The sequence below is a fragment of the Helianthus annuus genome, chromosome 14, assembly GCF_002127325.2.
Source record: "Helianthus annuus cultivar XRQ/B chromosome 14, HanXRQr2.0-SUNRISE, whole genome shotgun sequence".
In the NCBI taxonomy this organism is placed as follows: Eukaryota; Viridiplantae; Streptophyta; class Magnoliopsida; order Asterales; family Asteraceae; genus Helianthus; species Helianthus annuus.
Window position 1 is genome coordinate 1,546,942 of NC_035446.2, and position 27,462 is coordinate 1,574,403.

General features: G+C 34.4%; 3 protein-coding genes across 3 annotated transcripts; 1 reads left to right on the forward strand and 2 right to left on the reverse strand.

The window, feature by feature from the left end:
- Positions 1–2,608: 2,608 nt before the first annotated feature.
- LOC110907987 (outer envelope pore protein 21B, chloroplastic) lies at positions 2,609–4,248 on the reverse strand. The gene is made up of 5 exons (XM_022152895.2): positions 4,019–4,248; positions 3,406–3,480; positions 3,168–3,320; positions 2,968–3,066; positions 2,609–2,877 (listed from the first exon to the last, which is right to left on the reverse strand). Exons 1-5 carry the CDS (start codon positions 4,169–4,171, stop codon positions 2,794–2,796), a joined length of 564 nt encoding a protein of 187 aa, XP_022008587.1. The 5' UTR covers positions 4,172–4,248; the 3' UTR covers positions 2,609–2,793.
- A 241-nt stretch (positions 4,249–4,489) lies between these two features.
- LOC110905248 (zinc finger BED domain-containing protein RICESLEEPER 2-like) lies at positions 4,490–6,063 on the forward strand. Its single transcript, XM_035982728.1, has 3 exons — positions 4,490–5,527; positions 5,609–5,665; positions 5,865–6,063. The coding sequence occupies exons 1-2, from the start codon at positions 4,847–4,849 to the stop codon at positions 5,642–5,644; spliced, it is 717 nt and encodes a 238-aa protein (XP_035838621.1). The 5' UTR covers positions 4,490–4,846; the 3' UTR covers positions 5,645–5,665; positions 5,865–6,063.
- A 1,952-nt stretch (positions 6,064–8,015) lies between these two features.
- LOC110907986 (protein S-acyltransferase 21) lies at positions 8,016–14,811 on the reverse strand. Its single transcript, XM_022152894.2, has 10 exons — positions 14,468–14,811; positions 13,399–13,512; positions 12,946–13,066; positions 12,634–12,824; positions 11,939–12,007; positions 11,404–11,475; positions 11,172–11,300; positions 10,747–10,827; positions 9,798–10,010; positions 8,016–9,078 (listed from the first exon to the last, which is right to left on the reverse strand). Exons 1-10 carry the CDS (start codon positions 14,510–14,512, stop codon positions 8,194–8,196), a joined length of 1,920 nt encoding a protein of 639 aa, XP_022008586.1. The 5' UTR covers positions 14,513–14,811; the 3' UTR covers positions 8,016–8,193.
- Positions 14,812–27,462: the final 12,651 nt, after the last annotated feature.

Below are 27,462 nucleotides of genomic sequence, written 5' to 3' on the forward strand. Positions count from 1 at the left end.
CAGAAAAAAAAAAAAGTTGTAATATCAATTTTCAACGTAATTGTAAGATATTGATCTAGATAACGTTATATTGTCAACCACCATAATTACTTAGTATGAGCATCTATCTCAAACAGACACTTGATTTATACTCGTGACACTCGATAATCTAATGAATATGTTTACAAGGAACATATTCAACTGGGGACCAAACATTATATCATCTGACAAATTAGTGATCCTGAGTTACATCTACAATTTTACAATCAACACAAGGACACCGTCGTCCTTTAAAAAGTGTATAGAGTCTTTTAAGACCTACATATATCAACTATCCAAAAACAGGGTAAAATGCAAATTCCAAACTATCTGGACCAAAATATCTTATAGCTATTAGATATGAACTAAAATGGTATTTTCTATAACAGAATCGGTTTACAACCTGCCTCCATTAGAGCTTGTTTGCAACCTATTCATTAGCAGTTGAATCTAAGAAATGCGATGTTGACTAGTATATGGGATTGGAATTCAACGGCCAAATACGACTAACTACTTAAAGAACCAGGGATGGAAAGTATTTCTAAGATGAGAGGAGAGAAAGGAAGGTAAAGTAGTTCTTTTTCTAGCCCAAAACTTTATGGTACATGCTTATTTATAGTTATACCATTGACTTTGTTTGACTACTAACTACTTTTCAACACCATTTCCATAGCTAGCACATCTCAATACTCCCCTCTTAGAAGCTTTGACCCTAGTGATAAAATGAAGAGAGCGATATAAAATATGGTGCACGCCACCACTAAGCGTCTCGCACCAACAGGTCCCATGGCTAGCATGAGGAAGGTACATGCTTATTGATCCCCAGAACTCAACAACAGATTCCCACCTCCTAACCAGTGTCGTGGGGACAAGAAAACCATATAGTCACCGGGTCTGCATTCTCCAATTTAGCATCCTCTAGTAGGGTAGATTTCAATTGAACTAACCAACACATGGAACTGTTGAAATTGTGAAGGGTATTGGACCATGATGTTTCTTTAGTAATGAAATTGGATATGGACCATAGTACTTTGCAGCTGACTACATTTGTGATAAATTGTACTATAAGATAGATCCACCTGCCCACTTCAAATGTTCTCTCACTTCAATGTAGGTCTGCTAGTTGCTTGGCTTGCTGTAAATTGGATCTTCAAAGCTGGACAACTTGTTCCCTTGCTGCTAAACTTATGTGATTAGACCATGTGTAGTGGTTTAGCCAAATAATGCCCTTCACCATGGGGCGTTTTGCGACACGTGACAGTCCAGTCAGCATGGGGCATTATTGGGGGTTATTGCAAAAGTGCCGTAGTGGGAATAATGCCCAATAACGCCCATGCCATCATTTCACAATTATTATTTTTTTTAATTTAAAACATAAAAATCTTCATTAATTTAAAATAAAAATTACACTACTTGAAATAAAAAAAAACAAAAAAACCGAAAACAAAAACAGAAAACAAAAAAACCGAAAAAAAAATAAAGTTAAAAAAAATAAGATGATCTAGAGTCCATATTTTTCCCGAATTTTTTGGCGATGCATTTGCGCAAGGATCAACGTGTCGCCTTGGAGGTGGTCGATCTCTGGCACTGGTTCAGGTTGCGTCTCCGGCACGTCATCGACATCGGGTTCGGCTTGTTGTTGTGAAGGTTGCGACCCGCCGGCTTGACCAAAGCCGAAGGTGGGAGGCACGAACGGAGTGGCGCCACTCAAGTAAGCCGCGTACGTTAACACGCTCGGGTCCATGTCTTGAAGGTTATACGGGTGTTGCAGTTGGGTTGTGTTCGGGTTCATGGGTCTTGCGGGGACACCAAAGGGGGGTCGGAATGGATGCATGTTTGTATAAAATATAGAAGTAGGAGAGAAAGTGTGAGTTTTTTTATAAAAAAATAGGAAAAAGTGGGTAGTATATATATAGTAGGTAAATTTTGGAATTAAAAAAAATATCTATATACTAAACAAAGAACCGTTGGCAACGGTCATATCTCTTGCCCCAATGCAATTTTCAGCGTTTTATATAAAACGCCATTTCAAATATTTTTTTTTCAAAAGCACGCCAAACAACGCCCTATGTAATGGGGGAGGCGTTTTTTAGGGTTTTTTTTTAAATTAAAAAAAAACGCCTCACTACGGGGGTCTTAATGTCCACTGCTTTCACATTACTTTCCCCACGCACATAAAGAGGAGTGCATCAAACAAATCATGATACTGACTATTGTTGTTTGTCTGAGATGTTTATTTGTAGCTATACGATTGACTATGTTTGACTACTAAATACTTTGTAACCATCTAACTGTTATCTAAGAACTACAGCCACTATTTCAATGCTAGCACAACCAATTTGGTTTTAAAACAATTTCAAACACTTGGTAGACATCAGGCTCAGCTCTACCAATTACTGTAATGGACGGATTTGTTTAGGTCTCATCTCTCACAGGTTAAACAGGTGAAGTAAAAAAACGTAAAAGAAAACATGTCAATAGGGTCAAAATTCCCTCAAATCGTAAACTTTTGATGTAATATGATACCCAACCTGTTTTAACCTGATACCCAACCCACACATTTTGTCATATCTAACGAACATAGAAGACAAAAAAAACCTAGTTAACTCCAACAAATGATCAAAGCATGATAACTGTGTGAATATATAGCACATACGAAAAAACCTGAATTATGCATTTCATGTTGTTGCTTCTAGAAACCTACACATTGCGACTTTTACTTTTTTTCTTTTCGCAATAAAGTCCAACCAGTAGAAACAAAATAAGTTCATGATCTCACAGGTGATATCTTACATTCCATCTTCCGTTACCATCAGCATTGAACGTCCAATTGTTTTCCCTGATTTGTACATATGGCACCTGCAGAAAAGGATAAGAACATGAAATCACCAAACGTCGAGTTTGGCTTGTAACAAGCACTTGTGCTTCTATAAAAGATAAAGTATATACCTTGTCAACGATTTCATAGCCAACTTTAAGCCTTACGTCTTGGTCTTTTTGGAAATCTAGAATGTTCCATACCAACTCGAGAGCTCCATGTGGTGTTGGCTGCTTAAGAGTTAACATACACAGTGACGTAAAAATACGATAGATTTTAAATGCATAAGAATATCTTCTAAAGTACCGAAACGATAAAAGTACACACCCACCTGATTTAACTCTTTGTCAATATCGCAACGGCCTTTAAGAACGACGTTTACAAACCGACTAGATGCCATGGGATATGCCTTTTTCCCACGCAAGGTACAAACGAGTTTGTCATTTCTATCATAATGCAATCCAGCTCCAACACTAGCTGACAGCTATCAAATAAGCAGATGTCTTAACATAATCCGAATTACCTTCGATAGCTTCGATAGAGATAGCAAAATAGAAATGGTAACATACATTGGGATAGAAGTGTCTAATGAGTGCACATAAAAAGGTTGGAGCTCCAGTCCGTGTATCGAGCTCTCCATTAAGCTGCAGCATTAGCAAATTAGAAGTTAATCAAATGCGAAAGATTGCGTTGAAACTCAGCTGTAAACAACTAGTTGGTAATGAAGCACATTGAACACCTTTCTTTTGTAAAGACCCAAAAGGGTCAACCATTTTACCAACCGGGAGTATTTGCATTTAAACAGAACCTCAAACCTCAAATCCTGGATTGAGCCCCTTCACAAACATGGGCTTCAAATGCCTATGGTTACGGGTTACCCCCAGATATTGAATAAATGTTGCTAGAGCCATATACATTTGTTAAGATGGTACTAAAACTTGTTTTATCCAGGGCATGTTCATCCAAGTGTGATATTATTATAAGCCCTAATTTCAACCTTGTCAAATCTTCTTATCAAATCAATTAGAAATTGTCAGAATTACCAGTACACAAAATGCAAAACAAACAGTCTAAGCAATTAGTAAATAAAACCGAAAACAGGAATTGTAAGTAAACACCGCTTCTGAAGTTTGTTTCTGGCAGTGAAACAACAATTGAAAGGTATGGTGTTGAAAGAAATACCTGAAGGAGAGTGTCGGAATCGAATTGGATCTTCTGCTTAGCATAGAGTTTGACGGAGCTGACGTCGCCGGCGTACTTAAGCGTAGGCGGAGGAGGATTGTTGGAGATCCTGAGAGCGCTCGAGTCTCCACCGTATCTCACAGAAGTCTCCATTTCAATTGTTAAGTAAAACCCTAGCTAGCTAGCTATGGCGGGGATTTATATACCGTACTTGAGGCTTAAGCAAACTTTGTACTAGGGCTGTAAACGAACCGAACGTTCAGCGAACAGTTCGTGAACCGTTCGGCGGGAAGTTCGTTTATGTTCGTTCGATAAGCTTAACGAACGAACACGAACAAATAATTTCGTTCGAGAAGCTTAACGAACGAACACGAACAAAGGTCTCGTTCGTTCGACTGCGTTCGTGAACGTTCGGTAATATGTTCGTTTATGTTCGTTCGTGTTCGTTCGTTTATGTCCGTTCGTGTTCGTTCGTATGCCATGTTAGTACCCGTTGGAATGCTACGTATGCCATGTTATCTTCAGCCTTGGAGTTTAAAAAGGTTTTCGTGAATTATGCTGATCGAGAAAGTTCATATAACACTTTGCCGAGTGAAGATGACTGGAAAAAAGTTGAAGATGTTTGCACTTTTTTGGCATTATTCAATGAGGCTACAAGAATAATTTCTGGTATTATTTGTTTTAATATTTTTAGCATTTTTATTAAGTTTTTTTTATTATATTTCTAATCTTGTAGGCTCCGAGTATCCAACTTCAAATTTATTTCTTAGTGAGTTATATGGGATAAAAGAGGCATTAGATGAAGTAGCTTTGGATGTGGATGATTGCATGAAAGATATGGTTGACGAGATGAAAAAGAAATTTGACAAGTATTGGGGTTCATGTAACTTGTTGATCTCTATTGGTGCTGTTTTAGATCCTAGATACAAGATGCATCTAATTAAGTTTTCTTTTAAGTCCATTTATTCGAAGGAAAAGGTAGATCAAGAGATTCAGTTGGTTGAAAAATGTTTAGAAGAATTGTTTAAAGAGTATGTTGAAGCTTACAAAGAACCAAATGCTGGTTCATCTAGAAGTGTAAATGATGGGAGTGGTCCAAGTGGGAGTAGAAGTGGTTCATCTAACTTTACCTCTTCACGATTTGGTAAGAGTATCAAGACTGGTAGTGCTAAATATCATCAACATATTAAAAGTGTTGATTGCGTTCAAAGTGCTAAGTCAGAATTAGCAACTTATTTGGAAGAAGGCGTATGCATAATTGAGCAAGGTGTGCATTTTGATGCGTTGCGATGGTGGAAGGATAACAAACTTAAGTATAAAGTGTTATCTAAAATGGCTGCTGATATCTTAGCTATACCAATAACCACTGTTGCTTCAGAGTCAGCTTTTAGTGCTGGTGGGAGGGTTATTGATCCACATCGTTCTGCTTTAGGAACTAAGATGGTGGACATGCTTATATGTGGGGCTGATTGGTACCGTCAATATTATGGGCTGGAAAAAAAGAAAAAGGTGATTTTCTTATATTTTTTATTTGATATTTATTTTCTTATTTATTCATCGTGGTTAACTTATATTCTTTGATAATTATAGGAAAATGACGATGTCGTATATATTGCGCTCCTGTGAAGAATGAGAACTATTAGTTGGGTAAGAACATAACCATGAGATTAATTGATTTAGGATGTTTATTTTTTATTTTCATGTTTTTTATTTGTTCATTCCCAGGATGGACCATTTATATGAAATTAGTTATATTTATAAATGGGTCAAAAGTTGGACATTAGTCATTCCTAATTACAATTTCTTTTTCATTCACAGTTTCAATTTTTTAAATTGTTTTGTGTAGGATCTATATTTTTGGGGAAGCTAGATATTCAAGAGTCAAGACATTTATTTTGTAGTTCATATGAAAAAGCTGGACATTGAAGACTTTTTTTGGGATATGTATTTTGGATGATTATGTCTTAAGATAAACTTGATTTGTCATATGGTGCTACTTTTTTGTCTTGAATTTTTGATAATCGTTTAATGGTTATACTTAACTATTTTAGTTGTGTATTTAAGATTAACGGTGCCTTTTTTTAATTTTCAAAATTAATGTTCATTTGTGTTCGTTTGTGTTCGTTTGCGTTCGTTTGCGTTCGTTTGTGTTCGTTTGCGTTCGTCGTTAGTGTTCACGAACTGTTCGTGAACAACCAAAATTCCTTAACGAACGAACACGAACACAAACTTCTGTTCGTCATGCGTTCGCGAACAGTTCACGAACATCCAAATTTCCTTAACGAACGAACACGAACACAGCCTTGTTCGTGTTCGTTCGGTTCGTTTACAGCCCTACTTTGTACGCTTTTGTTCAAGTGCCTAGATTTTATGTTATATGATATCATATAAAATTTTTAAAAAGTTACAAATCACTTGTCAGAAAATAACAATGAGTCAATATATTACTCTATGATTGAATATGTTAGAATAATCCCATCTAGAAAATCCCAAAAAGGGTTGTAATAACTATTTTTACAAATACAATTTAAGAACTCATAAAAGGATTGGAAAATTATCAAAATAATCATTAGACTCACATGATTGAAAAATGAAAATAAGCATCAATTGAGGTTACACGTAAGGGCTTTACGAAAAACGAAGATGTACAGAAGATAACACATGAGAAAACATGTAGTTATTTTCTTTGTCTAAGAGATTCATCACCGCACTAATAAAATGTCAATACATGGCAACTTTTAGAAGATAGGGGTGCTAGATAGCCTTAGCGTTGGGGTGGAGTCTCAGCCCTAGTCGTTACCTCTGAAATGGTTAGTGTTAGAGCTAAAATCTAACGTCAGTAGTAGAGGTTGAATTTGACCTTTTGCCCTTTTCTTTTCCTCTACGGTTTTTAAGCGTCCATAACTTTTTCATACAATAAGGTCCTTTATAAAAGGTAAACCATAATAACAAACATTTTATTCACTTAAATTCGGTATAAACTTTTTTTTTAATATTTTGGTATGAAAAGTTATGCCTCGTTAGAATATGTGGGAGAAAGAAATGGGAAAAGTCTAAGTAGCTGCTTAAGCTTGGAGAAACGTCTGCTACACAAATGGAGTGCCTCTTTAGAACAGAAGGCCGTAGGGAATAATTGGTTGGGTTGGTCACTTGGAAAAATCAACTTAATGATTTACTTAGTCGGATAAGGAGGAAATGTATATTCTATTCTAACTGTTAAATTACTTCGAAATATTTATGTTAATCTCTCCTCAAGCATTTTTATAAATATCTGTTTTTCATAAACATACACAAACAAAAATCGATTAATTATTATCGAAATCAAATGATTCTTTTAATCAAAAGTTTTAGTCAACAAATGACTATAAATACTGAATTTCATAAATTCAAAATTATGAATTTTAGAACGACATTCTTTTGTTCAAACCTACTACAACAAAAGGCAACAAATAATCACATTATTAGTAAAATGACAACTTCGTTTGTCGTCAATTTACAACATAAAAGATTTCTACACTTTTGGTATGGCATCTTGGCCAATCAAAAAATTAGAACCGTTCTTCATTTGGTATGACGGCTTTGTCATTGGCATCTTTGTCAATCATTTTCTAGAACCATAGAAACGATTCCGCATACTGCTCAAGAGAGCGGGAAGAAGGGGGTGAAAGCCTCGACACTATGCTCGAACTTGAGGAGGGGAGGGGGGTATTAGAAAATATAACGTAAGTATTAGATAATGTATTAGGTTTTCAAGTTGCTAGATAAGATAACATAAACTAAACAAGTGGACAAATAGCATCTAGGTGTATTACGGGTATGTGTCTTGGTCTCGTATGAGTTTCTTTGTGAATGTGATACTGAGTTTGTGTGTTTCGAGTATAAATTCAGTTTCTGTAAGTGTTACCCCGGTTTCTTACAAACATGAACTCCAATAGTATCTATGATGAATTGATGATTCCTTTTAGACAAATGAGGAACAATGATAATTCAGTATTGATTTCCTTTCAAATAACGATTGCTCTTTTAAATGATAAATAATTAGTGTAGTCGCACATCCAAACACATAAATACACCATATTTGGAAATCAAGTCAAATTTTGAAAACCGAGTCAAAAGTCAAAACAATTAGAAAAACTCTACAAAATAACAAAACAAATCCAAAGAGAGTTACAACGTTAGACATCTCTATGTAATCTTTGCTGCGAAGATTCACTTGGAACAAACACCGGAAGCTGCCCACCCCGCTGCGATCGACCCTGCTGATAATAACTCGACGTGTTGGTGCTTATCGCAGCATTCGTCGTCGTTTCCCTCTGTGGACCACCACCACCACTGCTAGGACCCACAAGAGGCCCACCAAAGAAAATCGATTGACCCGTGTACGTAAGCTCAGTGCCCGAACCCTGTGAGGTAGACCCACCACCCCCCGTCTTCACCGTAGCAGCAGACACAAACCGGCCCGCTTCTTGATCCCAATACACAGATGACGATCGCGTACCCTCGTTGCCAGCCATGTTTCTCCTAGGAACCTGTGGTAACCTAACCGGTGGCGGTGCTGGTGCGGGTGCGGGTGCAGGTGCAGGTACAGGAACCGGCACGGGTGCGGGCTCGTTAGACCAAGGAGACTGGTTCCCGGATGACTGGTATATCGGGTTAAAATGATCCTGCGCGGGAACCGGGCTACTCAAATTACTAACGACACTATGAGCACAAGTTTCAGTATCATCACGACTAGCTCGACTAGGCGGATACGAGCTTTTCGAGTCATGAAACCGGTGGTGGGTACTATTCGGGCTGCTTTTTATGCTCACATTGCTGCTGGATAAATGATCGGGGTCGTATTGATTGGGTTTAGACCCTACAGGACGAAGAACAGAAGAGGAGGCTCGAGCCTTAGCTCCTGCTTTCATGGCTTCAGTTGAATCCAGTTTCGCAAGCTTCCAAGCACTGATTCGAACTGGACGATTAGGTGGTCGTTTACCCTTATCGGGTGGCTGGACCGCATCTGGATCAACCGTTGACGGAAGCCGTCCAGGCTCCAGATGAGCTATGACTTCATCCTGATTTTTCAAAACAACAGGTTAATATGAAAAGTTGTTAACAATCGTTGTTGTTGTTTATGCTCGATGCTTTAAGAGCAGAAACCCGAAATAACCGAACCGTAACCGAAATAACCGAAAAAACCGAACCGAAACAAAAACCAGTCGGTCTTCGGATTTTTAATAACCGAAAATTTGGTTCAGTTTTCGGATAACTATTTTCAATAAACGAAATAAACGAACTGATAAGTTACAATAGTAGGCCCAATCCATATATATTTATATTTAAGTTTAAGTTGTTTAAGTGTTTAACCATGCTAATAGAAATTATTAATTTTATTCTTGAATGTTAAGTATTTATAATAAAAGCATTAACATGTTTATTTATAATTGAAATGATTTATCTATTGCCTACAAGAAATAACAGAATTTAATATAAAAATTAAATGATTTTCAAAGTATTATAAAAGAAAATGTCTCAACAAAAAACTTTGGAGAAACATAAAAATAGATTATAAGGTTAGGTTTATGTGAACAGTTATTAATTAAAAAGGTTGAATATAATAAATTAAATGTAAACATCTATGAAAGATTCTTAAATTTTGGATTATACTTTTTATTTTTTAATCTTATGTAATTTTGTTCCAAAAACCGAAACTGAACGGTTTTCAAAAACCGAAAACCGAACCGTACCGTGCACACCCCTAAAGAAAAGTAACAATTTTGAAACTTGGGGATACCTGATGGTCCATAAATATTCGTGGAGGGGTGCACCAAGAGCCTTTATAATTTAAGCCCAAACCTAAACCGAGGGAGCTTCTGCCGCTCATGGCGGTGACAGCTGAACTGGTTGGAGAAGATTGCAAGCTTTGTTGATCCATTCCGTCAATTGATGGTCCCGGGGGTTCGCTTTGTGTCCTCATGGCAACAACGTATTCATATGTTGTGATACCCTGCATCCATTAACATGTTACAACTTGTGTGAAAGTTACATTGGTAAACAAATTCAACCCATTTGATTGTAAACGGGTGGACCGGGTATGCTTTTATTAACGGGTAATAAGCATTATAATCCCAGAAAAAAATAGAGTAGAAAGAACAAAGTCAATTTCTCCAAAAGCGTATTGTTTATGCATAAATGCCATTTTCGTCCCGAGGTTTGGCCAGTTGTGCGACTTTCGTCCAAAGGTTTGTTTTTTAGCATTTGAATCCAAAAGGATTGAAATCTTGCCCTTTTCATCCGACTCGTTAACTCCATCCAATTTTCTCCGTTAATTCAGGGGTATTATCGTCTTTTTAGACATTTTTTTATTAAACTAAAAACACTATAAGAAATAAAGTACTTAGAGGTGGTAGATCTATTTTTTTATAGTGTTTTTAGTTTAATAAAAAATGTCTAAAGACACGGTTATACTCCTGACTTAACGGAGAAAAATGGATGGAGTTACCAAGTTGGATGAAAATGGCAAGATTTCAAACTTTTTTGGATTCAAATGCGAAAAAACAAACATTTGGACGAAAGTCAGAAAACTGACCAAACCTCAAGGACGGAATGGCATTTTATTCAAAAATATTTAAAATCATTTTAATATAAGATTACATTATTATTTAGATAAAAAAAAAAAGTTACAATCATATCTGGCACACACACTACTTGTTCCTTAAAAACAACTTGGGTGAAAAACTAACCTTGCGAATTAGGATTATGTGGAAAAAGAAAAGTTCTCCTAGTGGAATGGTGGCTAGAAAGGAAACAACCGTACATATAGCCTGCAAAATGCACAAGAAATTAATATGTTGTAAAATGAATTATTTGAACTAATAGACATTTTCAGATTGTTTTATATATAAGACTTTTTTATTAATTAGGGTCAAAATAGATCATTAAACAGATCACTAAGATACATGAAATTTACTTAACTGTCCTCAAATTTAGTGATCCAATTATATGTTTCTGATTCTTCAAGTCAAAACAATAACTTTGAAAGCACAATGTAAACAGAATTTTTTTTGCAACAGTTTCCAATTTTACCATTAGTTACGACCAACTCACCTTACAGATCGATCATTCAATTTAAAAACTAATTATAGTAGTTTAAAGAAAGCAAGCATACCACAACAGTTGCAAAAGGGGCCCGACTAAATCCATCTCCAAGTCGATCAGAAATCTGATCTTCTGTAGCGTGTTTGTTAACAAAACATCGAACAAGAACCGCAACACCAACCCCAAATTCAAAAGCGAGCTGACATGATTAATAGTAATACAACCCGATATGTGAATTAACTTCACTAATGAACACTAAGAACTATGGTAGTTAAGATCTAGATGTAGCATTGAACACTTACCCAAAGTAGGCCCACTGCCATTAAGCACACAAATGTAAAGTAATTTTTCCTCCCCACACAATTGTTCAACCACTGCACAACATATTTAATAAAATTAAATTACTAACAAAAAGAATTAGATTAAAGTACACTGATGGTCCCTGTGGTTTACCAAAATTTTGGATTTGGTCCCTAGTTTTCCAAAAGTACATGGATGGTCCTTGTGGTTTGCACTTTGTAACGATTTAGTCCCCAACCAACAAATCTAAAGTTTTTTAGCATGTCCAAGTTAGGGACTAAATGCGTAATAGAGTACAAACCTCAGGGACCACCATGTACTTCTGGAAAACCTGAGGACTAAATGTGTTACAAAGTGCAAACGGCGGGGTCTCTCTGTGTACTTTTGGAAAGTTAGGGACCAAATTCAAAATTTTGGTAAACCACAAAGATCATCCGTGTACTTTACTAAAACAATTATAAAGATTCATGCCTTAGCAAGAAGAACTTGGAATGGATCCAACGAATGCCATTAATCAAACGAGAGTTTAGAACTCACCCGACAATGATGATCGAAGCCGTCAACACATTTATCACAACTCCTGCAGTGTTTGCTAAACTTGCGAACCTACAAGAAACCAAACAAGGATTAAGAGAGTTTTCTTGGTACCTGCTACCCACAAACACTTTTTTGTCTATTTCTTTTTTATATTTTAAAAATAGTTATTGTGCTAAGTATTATTAGAGAATAACCTAAGTACTCATTTAGGAAACAATGTAAGACGTATACTCTTATAATAATACATCTTAGGAAACAATGCACTCATAACTTAAGAAGTTAGGACGCCTACAGCCTAGGGGTGCAAACGAGCCAAGCGGCTCAAGAAAAAGCTCAAAACGAGTAGAGCCTTATCAAGCCCCAAGCCTAAAAATAAAGCTCGTTTATTTATGGAGCCCGCGCTCGAGCCTGGCTTGTGAAGCTCGGCTCATCAAGCCTTAGTGTAATATTGGTTTTTATTAATATTTAATAACATTTACCCCTTATTTAAAGTTTTCTAGTATACGAGCCGAGCCGAGCTGAGCTTATTTAAACTTGTTTACGAGCAGAGACCGAACCTAAAAATAAGCTTGCTTAGTAAACGAGCCTGAGTTTCACCTGTCGAGCTCGTGGAGCCTACACAATTCTTTTATTTATATTATTTTTATTTAATATATTAATTAATAGATAAAACGATAAGCAGATTATAACAATACCTCTGCATTGCACAATGTGCAGAATAAGGCCTCTTCTTCTCCTCCTTGTTGCATTTCTTCATCGTTTCTGCAATCTTCTTTCACAATGCAACCACAAAGGACCCCACCAACTTTCGAACAACAACCCCCCGAACTACTGGTATATACCCCTTCATTTCTAAACCCTGACTTGCTAACAGATGATGCATTTCCTGACATCAAAATGACATCAAACCTGTAAGTCGTTATAATCGGACAAAAACCGGTTGGTGTTGTAAGTTTTTGATGACTTGATTCGTTTTAATAAACAATTAACAAGCTAATTACACTAACCGGGAACTTCTGAACCGTTACGGGATCGATTTGGTGATACCCTTCCGGGTTCGATCAAAATCCCGGGATCCGCAGGGTCGATAGCTGTGCATCTTACATATAGAACAAATACACTGAGAGCCTGAAACATAACAGGGTTGAAACAACTATTAGCAAAAGAACAAGAATTATGCATAATATGTGCATAACTCTAATCGGTAAAATCAAGAAAAAGTTAGCTTAATAGGAAACGGGTCAAAGTGGCCCAAAGTGTATTTATATATCGTGAAACCTGATATATAACTTCTATAATAAAATTAAAACTGTTACTGAAACAATAACTGATTAAAAAAATCGATAAATTTGGACCAAAAGACGTTTCAGGTCCACCCATGATGTATCAAAAGTCAAACATGTTACCCAACTGACCTCTACTAATTACAGCACAAAAAAAATATATATATATATATTTACCAAGAATGAATAAACACCGATGGCCACGTGTTCGTAGATTTCCTTCCCAAGAAACGGGGAGAAAAATGCATAGAAGGCAACAGACAACAAGAAGAAAACAGTAATAGCCACAACCTGCACATTTAAGAGGAACTAAATAAGAAGCCAGCCAACCACAAAAGCAAATATACAGCACTTAAAGGGCTGTTTGGATATGCGTTTAAAGTGATAATTAGTTTCAAGTCAACCAGATATGAGAAAAGCAGGCAAGAAGTTACTGATAGAAGTTGATTATAGAGATCACTGTAAAATACCCAACTATTTCTAATTCTAATTAACTGATATATGATTATGATTTTGAGTCTTCAAGTCCCAATAATCCCTCAATCATTATCAGTGGCGAAACTTGACCCGAATGACGGGGGGTCGAAAACGTATATACCCAAAAATTTCTATACGAAAACTACATATATAACACTAATGAGCGAAAACTTCGGGGGGGGGGGGGGGGGGGGGTTGGGTGCCCCTTCTATGCTTCGCCCCTGATCATCATAAAAGAACTTGAGAAGCATACATGGTGAGTAGAGTCACAGCCGTTTCCCTTTCTGGCAAAATTTTAATCAAAGATTGATCAACATTTTCCTATTTTAGATAGTCGAACACTTTCTTCCATCTAACTATTTGCTCAGTCAAGTTACATTCAGACGACTTCCGAATCATTCGGTGTTACATATTAACATCCAACATAATTGCAAAAGAAACCCCCTGGGATTCTTGAATTTGAACAAAGGTTGCTTTTCAGAAACAGATCAAACAATTCAAAATCATCAAACCACAATTAGTTTAATCACTAACTAAGATCAAAGCAAACTACTTGGAGTGTTTGTTTGGATGTGAGTTTAAATATATTATTATTGGTACTGTTTGGAGTGTTCTGAGAAAACTATGATTTTAACTAGAATTTTGAAGAAGCATTTAAGAAGATGCAAATTGATTGATAATCCAACAAAATGTAAAATTACTTAAATATCCCAAATCCCCACTTCTTATCCAACAGTAACAACACAAACACTAACATCAAAATGAGTACCTGAAAAGTATGAGCAGGAAGCTCCCATCCATGGCGCCTAGCCATGATCAAAAACAAAAGTCAAAACCCAAATCAAACACCATTCACAGTCAACTCAACCATACAATTTCAATTCCAACAAAACCCACAAAAATTAACACACTAAAACCACCACTATGTGTCCGTGAATCTCTAAGTAGAAGACTTGATCTTGACCCAGATGTTAAACCCGCAAAATAATCCGACCCGACTGCTTGATTGGTCAAGTTTTAGGGTTTCGTCTGTGTCTGGAAGAAGATCAATTCAATTTGGGGGAATTAGGATCGTATAGTTGTTAAAAAAAAAAAAGTTTGTGAAGGTGTGCATAAAAGTGCTACAAGTTGTAGGCCTGCAAAGTAGATAAAATTAATAATAAAAATTGGTAAATGTAGTCAAAGTACACACAAAATAAGAGCCCTTGCCGGCTGAAATGTCGATTAGACTAACTTCACATCTTTTCAAGTCTTCTTAATTACTTTTAGTTTTATTTTATCAAAATAAATAGTTTTTTTTTTTTAATTTTATGGTAAAAATAACTTTTAAATGAGATAACCTTAAATAGTTAAATACACAAACGGTTTATTTGGAAAGATCATAGTGTGGCTTTTAATCCACATTCATACACCGAAAAACCACACTTCAAGATTTTTCAGACTAGTACAACCCGCATCTGATCAATTACAACTTAAACACATGAATCGAAACCATGATATTCATATCTAACAACCCGTAAACACTATTGTAGCCACTTAGATATCGTGTGTCAAAATCATATGTCGGTATGCATAAAAAAAAATTATTTTACTATATGATTCAAACTTCATATGTTTAATTCTAAACTTCCAATTTTGTTTGTTGATAAAAATTTTCTCAAAAAATTAAATAGGTTTATAATTCAATAATAATAATAATAATGAGTTAAGTTCACGTACAAAAAGTTTTATCGTACAAAACGTATGAAATACATGAAAAAGTAAAAACCGCAATGATATTTTCGTAATTATTTACCCGTATGGTAATTATCAAAATTACTCTACAAATGATCTTGTAGTGTAATTTTGATCTTGTAAGGTGGTTATCAAAAAATTACTCTACAAGTTTTTCAAACACCATACAATTCAAAATTACTTTAAAAGATCAAAATTACTTTACAAGATCATTTGTACAGAAATTATGGTACCCTACAAAATTATCCTACAAAATCAATATTACCTTACAAGATCATTTGTGGAGTAATTATAATACTCAACAAAATTACTCTACAAGATCAAAATTACCTTACAAAATCATTTTACAAAATTACCCTACAAGATCAAAATTACTCTACAAAATCATTTTACAAAATTACCCTACAAGATCAAATTTACCATATAAGATTAGTTGTAAGGTAATTTTGATAATTACTCTACAAGTAAATAATTACGAAAATGACACCGCGTTTTTTTTTAACTTTTTCACCCTATTCGTACGTTTTGTATGACAAGGGTATTTATATTTAATATTTTGTCTAATAAATAATAATAATAATAATAATAATAATAATAATATAATTATATTTATATATATTAACACAAACTTTCTATGAACAGTGTTTTGAATTTTTTTTATATTTATATTTAGTGATAAACATTTGATATATACTATTCTTGATCATCATGAACATTTAGTATTTTATATTAACTTAATATTTGATATCAGTTTATTAATATTGATAAACAAATGTATTTTTTAATAACTTTTATTCTTTAAGCTTTTTAGAAAACATAATTACGTAATTGTATTTATTTATTTTTTTTAATATTCTTGTATAAGTTTTTTTCTAAATGGTGTTGTATTCAAATAGAATATTTCTTTGGTATAGGTATTGTGATGGAGTGAACCGATTCTAACCCAACAACATCGATACATGTACATGTATTATCGGAGCAGACAGTGGCGGATCTAGGATTCGTGCCAAGCCGTAACGTTTTAAAAATAAGTGGTAACGAAATCGAAAAAACGTCAAATTTTTCAAAATGTACACTAATTTTACACTACCGCCGGAACGCCAAGCCGTAGCGGACGCCACCTCTTACTTTATGCTACATCCGCCCCTGGGAGCTGATACGTGTTCGATTTTATGGTTTTCGAATGATATAAAACATGGGGGGTGATATCAACTTAATTTTTTGGATTCTCTTTTGTTTGGTATAATGAGTGAAAGTACCGTACCAAATCGAGCCCATACCGATTGAATTCCGCCGTGTAACGCGGGGGAATCCCGCCATATACATATTATACTCTCTCTCTCTCTCTCTCTATATATATATATATATATATAGGGAGAAGATCATGCGAGAACCACCTCTTATTGTGAGAACCGCGAGAACCAATGTGAACACACAAAAAATGCCTAAAAATAGCTAAAAATCACACAAAAATTTTTTTTTTAATTTTTTAATATTTTTTATAAAAAAATCGCTACTTTTCGAAGTTTTTAATTTTTTTTTTTTTTGCTTCTAAAAGTAGCGATTTTAACATAAAAAATATTAAAAAATTCAAAAAAAAAATTTAGATTTTTTTAGGTTTTTTGGGGGTTTAGTTTTTAGCATTTTAGCTTGGGGGGTGGGGGGTTTAGGTTTTTGGGTGGGGGGGGGGGGGTTAGGTTTTTTTTTTTGGGGGGGGGGTTAGGTTTTTTTAGCTATTTTAGGTTGTGTTCACATTGGTTCTCAAGGTTCTCACAATAAGGGTGGTTCTCGTATGAGCCCCTCCCTCTATATATATATATATATATATATATATATATATATATATATATATATATATAGGTGTAGGTTCTATGCAGAACACTAAATATTGCGAGAACACGCAGAACAAAATGAATCAATCATTTTTTCAATCCTAAAACCTAAAAAGTAAATGAAAATGTTATAAATGTAAGATTTATTGTTTCTCACACTACAATTTAAAACAAAATATGAAAAATCTTCAGTTTTTAAATAACCTACACACATGTAGGTTATATGTAGGTTAAATTACCTTCATGTATGTAGACTATGCGTAGGAAAAAATATATGATTTTTTTATGTAGATCTAATACAAATATGAATGTAAGAAATATAAAATTTAAACCTTATATCCCAAAATTTAGTGAGTTTCTTTTTGTTCTCGCAATAATTAGTGTTTTGTAATGATCCTTATCCTATATATATATATATATATATATGTATATATATATATATGAAAAGAAAGTTAGCATGAACAGTAAATGAAATTTTATAAAGATTTGTTTTTTAGTAATATTTTATTTAGTGTTTATTTGATTTTTTATTAATAAATTTATTTATATATTAAAGTAGAGGGATCATGAATAATATAATAACTTTTTTAAACTATTTGTTTTAGGTATTGTTCATTTAATATATTTTTTAAAAATAATTTGTGTACGTAAAAATTTCAAAAATAATCTAAATACACATCTATGTATTTTTTTCCAACATTCCGATATAAATCTTACTGAAGATAGATATCGTGTTGCCACTATACCAAAAAGAAAACTGACTAAACAACATAAGTGTTGGTATTCATATTTATGGTTTTCAGTAAATCTTAATTATTGAAAGTAGAGACTGTGTCGCTACTGTACCGAACGTAAAACTGAACAAACTACAACGATATTTGGTACCGGTATTTATATTTTTTGCTTTTAGTTTCAACAAACTGATAGTATCACTATTAACTGTATTGTACCATATTGAGCCGGACCCAACAACATCGGTATAGCATCGTGTTCGTTTTATGGTTTTCGGTCGATGTAGAGCAGATGTTAATTGCTATACCGATCAAGATTCCGTCGCGAAGCGCGGGGGATATCAACTAGTACATATTATTACAAACTTACCATGAACAGCGTTTGTAAGTTTTTAATATTAACTAGTATTACGTATCCCCGCGTTGCGGCGGGGGCGGGCACTAATGCCACACTACTGTCAGCGACCACCGACATTGAAGTTGTGGTGTTAATACGAAGAAATTAAACCGAAACGTAAAATATAGAATAAAATAACTAAGTTGATCTAGGACTCGCGCGTTACAATGAACCCGCGTCTATTTTTCCCGTTTGACAGGTTCATCGTAATCTATATCTATATATAATATATATCATTACCACTATACAAACCATAATGCATACATTACAACAACCAATGTATCTATATGTTGCTAATTATATTTATACAAGATTTTGGCGAAATTAATTAGATTATTATAAATAATAATAATTTACAAGTAAAACAACACAACTTTGAATGAATCAAACCGATTGAATATAGTAAGATAATGAAACCATTATTTGATTAGGGTAAAACCACTTAAGCACAATTTACAACCATACATGCATACAAAACAAATTGGATTTGGTAAGGTAATGTAATGAAACCATTATTATTTGATTAAGGTACAACCACTTAAGCACAACTTACAACCTATATTTGATTAAGATACAACCATTTAAGCACAACTTACAACAAAAGATGCACACAAATGTTTCAAATTAATAGTATAGAAATTAATAGTATATAAATGTAACGCCCTGCGTTTTCAAACATCCTACATTTAGAAACCTTACGTGAAATTCTATCTTTGGAAATCTTGTGTTCTTATAACCATTCTTTCATCGTAATCGTTGTAAAATACGGAACTTGCTTCGTAAATAAAACTTGTACATTACACTTTTTACCTAGTTAAATCATGTTTTATTTCATATTTCACCTTGTTACAAGTTAGGGGAAACATTGTTGCATATTATTACACAACTTAATTAACAAAATTACTCATTATAATGTTTTAAAAAAATAAAAAAAATAAAGAAATATGGCAGCCCAATTCAGCAAAATTCAGCCCCATATAGTTGGGTTTTGTGGGCTAGTTTCAAGGTGTAACCCCTTCTAAACACTTCCAAAGCCCAACCCATTGAAACCCTAATCCTTCCCCCTATAAATACCACTTATAACCAGCCTCCCTACCACTTTTGCAACCCTAAAAACTCACAAAACATCCACCAAACCGTAGCTGAAAGCAAGGGTTCGAGTAGATTGACACCCCTTCATGAAAATGAGCATAACTCACTCAATTCTTATCCGATTCACTCGATTCTTTTTCCTACTTGCTTGTATAATCATGGGGTTCGATTCCTAGACTTCTCATTGGAGAAATCAGACCTGGAAATGCCCCGAAATAGTCCATAAACTTTCTGTTTGTTTTTATGTTCATCAAAAACTTGTTTAAACCTATGCAACTTGTGTCTAACACATCTCATACCTATGTCCTAATGCTTACAACTTATCCCATGGTTGGTTAAGCTTAAAAACAAGGTTGAGACATTTAAAATCAGAGGATTAAACCTCATAAACTTGGTGTTTTGTTTAGGGTTTTTAACCCACAAGTCATGTCAAACTTTGTCTTTGATACATGAGTGATTATGGAACAACTTGGGTTGTCCAAACATACAATCCTCACATGATTTGATGATTTCTCTTAGTTAGTGTGTATATTTCTTATTCTTTATTGTATGTTCATGACCCTCCTTGGTTGTTTTTTTTTACATCAAGTGTAGTGGTGAACACATAGAGGTGCCTAAATGGAAGACTTGATCTTCCTACCTCCTACATGACTTCTATGACATTTAGAGGTACCAAAATGAAGATTTTAATCTTCTACCTCATGCTTGAACTATTGGACATATATTATATAACCTAAATATATTATTCGAATAATCGAATCTTTGATGATGAACTAGTGTTCATATGTCGGGGTACTAGATTACATCATCCTAGACTATGATAACTTGTCACGATTCTAATGGAACCTTGTTCCATGAAAACATCTAAACTCCTTCGAGTTTCCTAGTGTCAAGAACAAGCATCATATGTACTAAATGATTATTTTCCATGTTATTCTCATATCTTATTTTTATGTTGTTTTAAACACCGAATCTCGACTCTAAACATACTTGAACCTTAACCCTTATACATTCGGACTCTAAATCTCTACTCGTCAACAATTGGATAATCGGAAAACATATGCAAACTTTGTGAGTATACTCGTACTTTTCCCCTTTTTACTTACTTTTGGGGTGTAACATGTTTACCTATTGAAACTTACACATGAACTTTTGTCTAAACACATGAACATTCCTATAACATGCTTGTATATGTGATGGCTTGATACTTTAAATTTGGGTGATTCTTATGTGTTGAACTTATCATTAACTTCGTACGAGCCAAACCTTGACATATGTAGCGCTATAGGATTAACGACCCGCCTCTACTGAAACTTTGGTTATGTCATGAGCAAGTTGCGTTTTCTTGGTTTGATATGTTAGACACATGCCATGTTTAAATGTTTATCTTGAATCACATGCTTGCTATGAGGAATTGTTCAAACTTATCTTTTGCTATGTACGTATCAAACTTGTATACTCGCCTTTGCTTTTGCATTGAACTTTATTTTAAACATGTTACAGGTTGATGAGGACGATGCTAAGAAAAGAAGTAGCGTTGATGCCTAGATACACATATAGACGTTAGGGTTTAATATGTTGTATCAAATTTTGTTATGTTATCATGTTGTTATGTTAAACTTGTTGTATTTGAATTTCTTGTAATGTTGACTATTTGAAGTTATGAAATGAAATGAAATTTGGAATTTCTAAATATTGTCACAAATAGCGTTATGATGTCTCTAGCAATCTTCACACTTCGTCTCATCCCGATGTTTCCGCCATTGGTTGGGGTGTGACAGATTGGTATCAGAGCCATAACTATAGGGAATTAGGAAAAGTAGGAATGCTTTAGCCTAGTCTATAGTTTTAGAACCTTATTCGTATGCTTTGCTTGGACTACTACATGATACTTTATTTGTTAGTTATTTATGCTCTTTTAAACATGTATGTTACTCATGTGTAATATTCGACATGTTATTCTTACGCATTAATGCTTGTTTTATTATGTGTTAACACTTGTTTCGTTGTTCGATTCTTTATGTGTTATTCTTGACATATTTCTCTATGTGTTAATACTTGTTTTATTTCATTATTTAAGTATCATCCTTGATATGCTTTCTTATGTGTTTATACTTGTTTGTGTATCTCCTTCGACATACACTTCCCTCATGCATTTTACTCGATTATTCTAAATCCGACAACACTCATATTGTACAAATGAGACGAATTCACCAAAATAGGCGTGAAACCCACAATTTGGTGAACGACTCTCAATCTACCTATTCTTTTTTTTTACACGAGATATCGCGATTAAGCTAGGAGTGAAATCCACATCTTAATGGTAAATCTCAAATTTCAAGTTCTAGTGGACCCTCGTCAACACGTCGAAATTAAATTTTGACCCGACGAGTACCAACCACACTTAGGATACGAAATCGTCAAGTTAGGGGTGAAACCCGCACCTTGTCGACTAGTTCCACTCCTTGGCATTTTTTTCATAAATCCCGCCAAGTCTCGAAATTTCGATTGATTTGGGACATGTAGTAACCGGAAGGGTAAATACCGTTAACCGACTTGTCGGCGAGAGTATTTTACCTATTAGGCCAAAACATGCTCCTCAAATTCAAAAGACTTTTCGACCACTTTGGTTAGTCAAAGTTCCGTTTTGGAACACTCCAAACTTTGGTCAAACATGTGTTTCTATTGTTCATTTTATACGATGCAATCTTTCAACCTCGAGTTTACCTTTGATTTCTCTTTTCACACGCACAACATATCGAACCTTTTCGATACACTTATATACGCATGATTTTCATATAATTTAAATTCATATTCCTTGTAACAACTAGTGGAGATGTATCATCGAGATTGGAGTGACTTCCTTACCTTGACGATTGACTCCACCCCTCTTCCCTTAAAACGACTTCACCAACGAGTTAGGGGTGATTCCCTTACTTAGGTGACCGTTACCCAAAACTTATCTTTCAAAATATTTTATTATGCAAACCCGATCATGTTTTATACCTAAATCATTTATCATTATTCAAAATACCTACTTATACCGATTTCAAAATACATTGTTTATCAAACGTACTTCTTATTCTACCATCCATTTTCACTCAAATCATATACACGAGATTCTTAATCATGTCTTTACCGTTTTACTACACGAATTTCCAAACCTTACGAAATGCTACCTATCAATTTAATCGGTCTAATGAATCTCTTGCCCATGAACTTCACATCTGATTTATTAACTGAAACACGTTCACATTATATCATCATACTAGAGACTTCCACTCTTAATCGAAATCAAACTAACCTTTCTCAATTACTTATAAGACCTCATAGATGTTATATGACCGTTTACCAAATACTCTTTCCAACATCAATAAATCCTTTGTTAAAATTATTTTTAAACAATCACTAAGTTCTTTTACTAAATTTCTTTTCTTTTCTAAGGGTCGACGTTTTCACAAGAACTTTCAAAGTCCAAAATTTTCATGTTTTGATGCAAATGAAACAAACCCGTTATTTAAAAAAAAAAAAACCTTCTCTACAACGCTTAACTCGTCATCCAAATTTCAAAACACGTGGGCTAGAAGACTTCATGGGGACCGACAATTTTCAACATACGTGAACTCCTTTTTTTTAAACAAAAGTAGCATTTCAATCATTACAAAATACGTTAAGCATGACCAATGAGTACTTTATGTTCCTTTGCATATACAAACTATATTCTACCTTTCAAACCAAGCTCAATCTAATTTTGATTCGACAAACTCAACGTTTTGTTTAAACAACTATACATGCACATCATCATACACATTTTAGTCGATATCTCGCGATAACATCATTTATATCGTTCGTATCTACATACTTAACCTTTTTTTTTCTCTACAATGTCTCAACGTACACCATATACGCAATATTTATTTTTCATACCTACACCTATGTTCATACGTTTTATGCTTGTACTCATACACATACTACTTATACGTTTTACGCTTCTGCTTATACACATACTACTTACACGTTTTATGTTTATGCTCATACATACATGCGTATTCATACTTAAACTTATGCTCATACTTTCATCCTTACTCATGATTCGTACATTCGTACCTATACGCGAGCGTAATCCGAGGGATTCGCTTACGTGGGTCCCATACATGCTTAAACATAAACATGCTTACATACGACATTCTTCTACGTACACATTCTTATTTTCAAATTCATGTATACCTTGATTCATACATAACTAGTACAAGCTATGTGGATCATGCGACGATCAGCATAATCGCGGGTGCACACGGGATTATAGTGATACGCGTATGAGAACCATAGAGTGTACTACTGTGTATGGTAAGACACGGAACGTAACATGACCCCAAGTAACGAAACGGACGTAATGTGGTTAAAACATGGTGGATACGCCGCTGGTACTTCCTATATATAAGTGTTTTCACCATGTTACCAAACTTTCGTAAAACGTGCCATGAGAAATTCAGTGTGTTGCAGACCTTTTGGACCTAATACAACTTCACGCAACTCACAAACGCATTATATCCGATTATTCATAACGAGACTTCATCCTTAACACACTACGTTCATCTATCCAACACTTATGCTATTCACATACTTGTACTCTTTAAGAGTCATTCGTTCATTCTATACTCGTATTATTTTATACAAAACTCGTTTGCAATCCAGCTTGTTTAAACATTTGAGTCCTAACTTACCTCGTTACCTATAAAATAGCCTCCCTATTCTTGATTCTTGTGAAACTATACTTAGTATACCTCTATTGCTTTATTTAAAGTAACAAACCTTTTCGTTCCTCTCAATAAACAGGTTTTACGAAAGTATGATTTTTTATACTATCCTTAAAAACTTCCCCTTGCAAATCTACCTTGACGTTCTCCAAAATTTGGTACTTTTCAAAACTTTCAAACTTCCCAAGTTTCAATTCTTAATGATCACCTTTATGCCAAAAACTCTTTCAAGCCTTCCTCTTGAATAAATTTCGGGACGAAATTTCCTAAAGGAGGGGAGACTGTAACGCCCTGCGTTTTCAAACATCCTACATTTAGAAACCTTACGTGAAATTCTATCTTTGGAAATCTTGTGTTCTTATAACCATTCTTTCATCGTAATCGTTGTAAAATACGGAACTTGCTTCGTAAATAAAACTTGTACATTACACTTTTTACCTAGTTAAATCATGTTTTATTTCATATTTCACCTTGTTACAAGTTAGGGGAAACATTGTTGCATATTATTACACAACTTAATTAACAAAATTACTCATTATAATGTTTTAAAAAAATAAAAAAAAAATAAAGAAATATGGCAGCCCAATTCAGCAAAATTCAGCCCCATATAGTTGGGTTTTGTGGGCTAGTTTCAAGGTGTAACCCCTTCTAAACACTTCCAAAGCCCAACCCATTGAAACCCTAATCCTTCCCCCTATAAATACCACTTATAACCAGCCTCCCTACCACTTTTGCAACCCTAAAAACTCACAAAACATCCACCAAACCGTAGCTGAAAGCAAGGGTTCGAGTAGATTGACACCCCTTCACGAAAATGAGCATAACTCACTCAATTCTTATCCGATTCACTCGATTCTTTTTCCTACTTGCTTGTATAATCATGGGGTTCGATTCCTAGACTTCTCCTTGGAGAAATCAGACCTGGAAATGCCCCGAAATAGTCCATAAACTTTCTGTTTGTTTTTATGTTCATCAAAAACTTGTTTAAACCTATGCAACTTGTGTCTAACACATCTCATACCTATGTCCTAATGCTTACAACTTATCCCATGGTTGGTTAAGCTTAAAAACAAGGTTGAGACATTTAAAATCAGAGGATTAAACCTCATAAACTTGGTGTTTTGTTTAGGGTTTTTAACCCACAAGTCATGTCAAACTTTGTCTTTGATACATGAGTGATTATGGAACAACTTGGGTTGTCCAAACATACAATCCTCACATGATTTGATGATTTCTCTTAGTTAGTGTGTATATTTCTTATTCTTTATTGTATGTTCATGACCCTCCTTGGTTGTTTTTTTTTACATCAAGTGTAGTGGTGAACACATAGAGGTGCCTAAATGGAAGACTTGATCTTCCTACCTCCTACATGACTTCTATGACATTTAGAGGTACCAAAATGAAGATTTTAATCTTCTACCTCATGCTTGAACTATTGGACATATATTATATAACCTAAATATATTATTCGAATAATCGAATCTTTGATGATGAACTAGTGTTCATATGTCGGGGTACTAGATTACATCATCCTAGACTATGATAACTTGTCACGATTCTAATGGAACCTTGTTCCATGAAAACATCTAAACTCCTTCGAGTTTCCTAGTGTCAAGAACAAGCATCATATGTACTAAATGATTATTTTCCATGTTATTCTCATATCTTATTTTTATGTTGTTTTAAACACCGAATCTCGACTCTAAACATACTTGAACCTTAACCCTTATACATTCGGACTCTAAATCTCTACTCGTCAACAATTGGATAATCGGAAAACATATGCAAACTTTGTGAGTATACTCGTACTTTTCCCCTTTTTACTTACTTTTGGGGTGTAACATGTTTACCTATTGAAACTTACACATGAACTTTTGTCTAAACACATGAACATTCCTATAACATGCTTGTATATGTGATGGCTTGATACTTTAAATTTGGGTGATTCTTATGTGTTGAACTTATCATTAACTTCGTACGAGCCAAACCTTGACATATGTAGCGCTATAGGATTAACGACCCGCCTCTACTGAAACTTTGGTTATGTCATGAGCAAGTTGCGTTTTCTTGGTTTGATATGTTAGACACATGCCATGTTTAAATGTTTATCTTGAATCACATGCTTGCTATGAGGAATTGTTCAAACTTATCTTTTGCTATGTACGTATCAAACTTGTATACTCGCCTTTGCTTTTGCATTGAACTTTATTTTAAACATGTTACAGGTTGATGAGGACGATGCTAAGAAAAGAAGTAGCGTTGATGCCTAGATACACATATAGACGTTAGGGTTTAATATGTTGTATCAAATTTTGTTATGTTATCATGTTGTTATGTTAAACTTGTTGTATTTGAATTTCTTGTAATGTTGACTATTTGAAGTTATGAAATGAAATGAAATTTGGAATTTCTAAATATTGTCACAAATAGCGTTATGATGTCTCTAGCAATCTTCACACTTCGTCTCATCCCGATGTTTCCGCCATTGGTTGGGGTGTGACAATAAATGGCATAAGGCTAAGAACCCATTGTGTATATCATCTCATACTATGCTAAATACTATTGTACAACTTTCAAAGCAAACAATACAACAACTAATGCACAAGATTGTTAAAAATTGATAGTATATAAATTCATTTTAAGTTTAATTGGTTTATTATCATCATCCCTTTAATTGATTTCATATATTTTTTTCAAACATAAAGAAACAATTTATTATTCTTTTGATAGTAATTAATAATTCATAGATATTTGTTTTTTAATCTTTTAATAGTAACTAGTGGGAGACCCGTGCGTTGCGGCGGTGTGAACAGTTAGTTTGATATTACCATAGTGCCCGTCTCAAATCATTTATATAGTATAGTACACGTCCCTGCACATTATAGAAGTACAGCTAAATCAAAACTATATAAATAAGCTTTCATAGCACATAAAATTCTATTATCCAAAAAGATTCATATCACATGAAAGAAGTTTAATTCTTGTATCAATGTTCGACATGAATGGGCTAAAAGTTGAAACTAACAAGATGCACTAAACGGATATTATCACTTGCAAGTTGCAATGAATGAATGAAGAGGAAGCGAAACCAACAAAAAACCAAAACCAACCAACGGACACTAAGTTTCATCTTAAATTAGTACCAAAATCTAGTTCCATCAGTTTCTAGCTGGGAAACAAATCTTAATATAAAATCCAGCCGTTAGAAAAAAAAAAAAAAA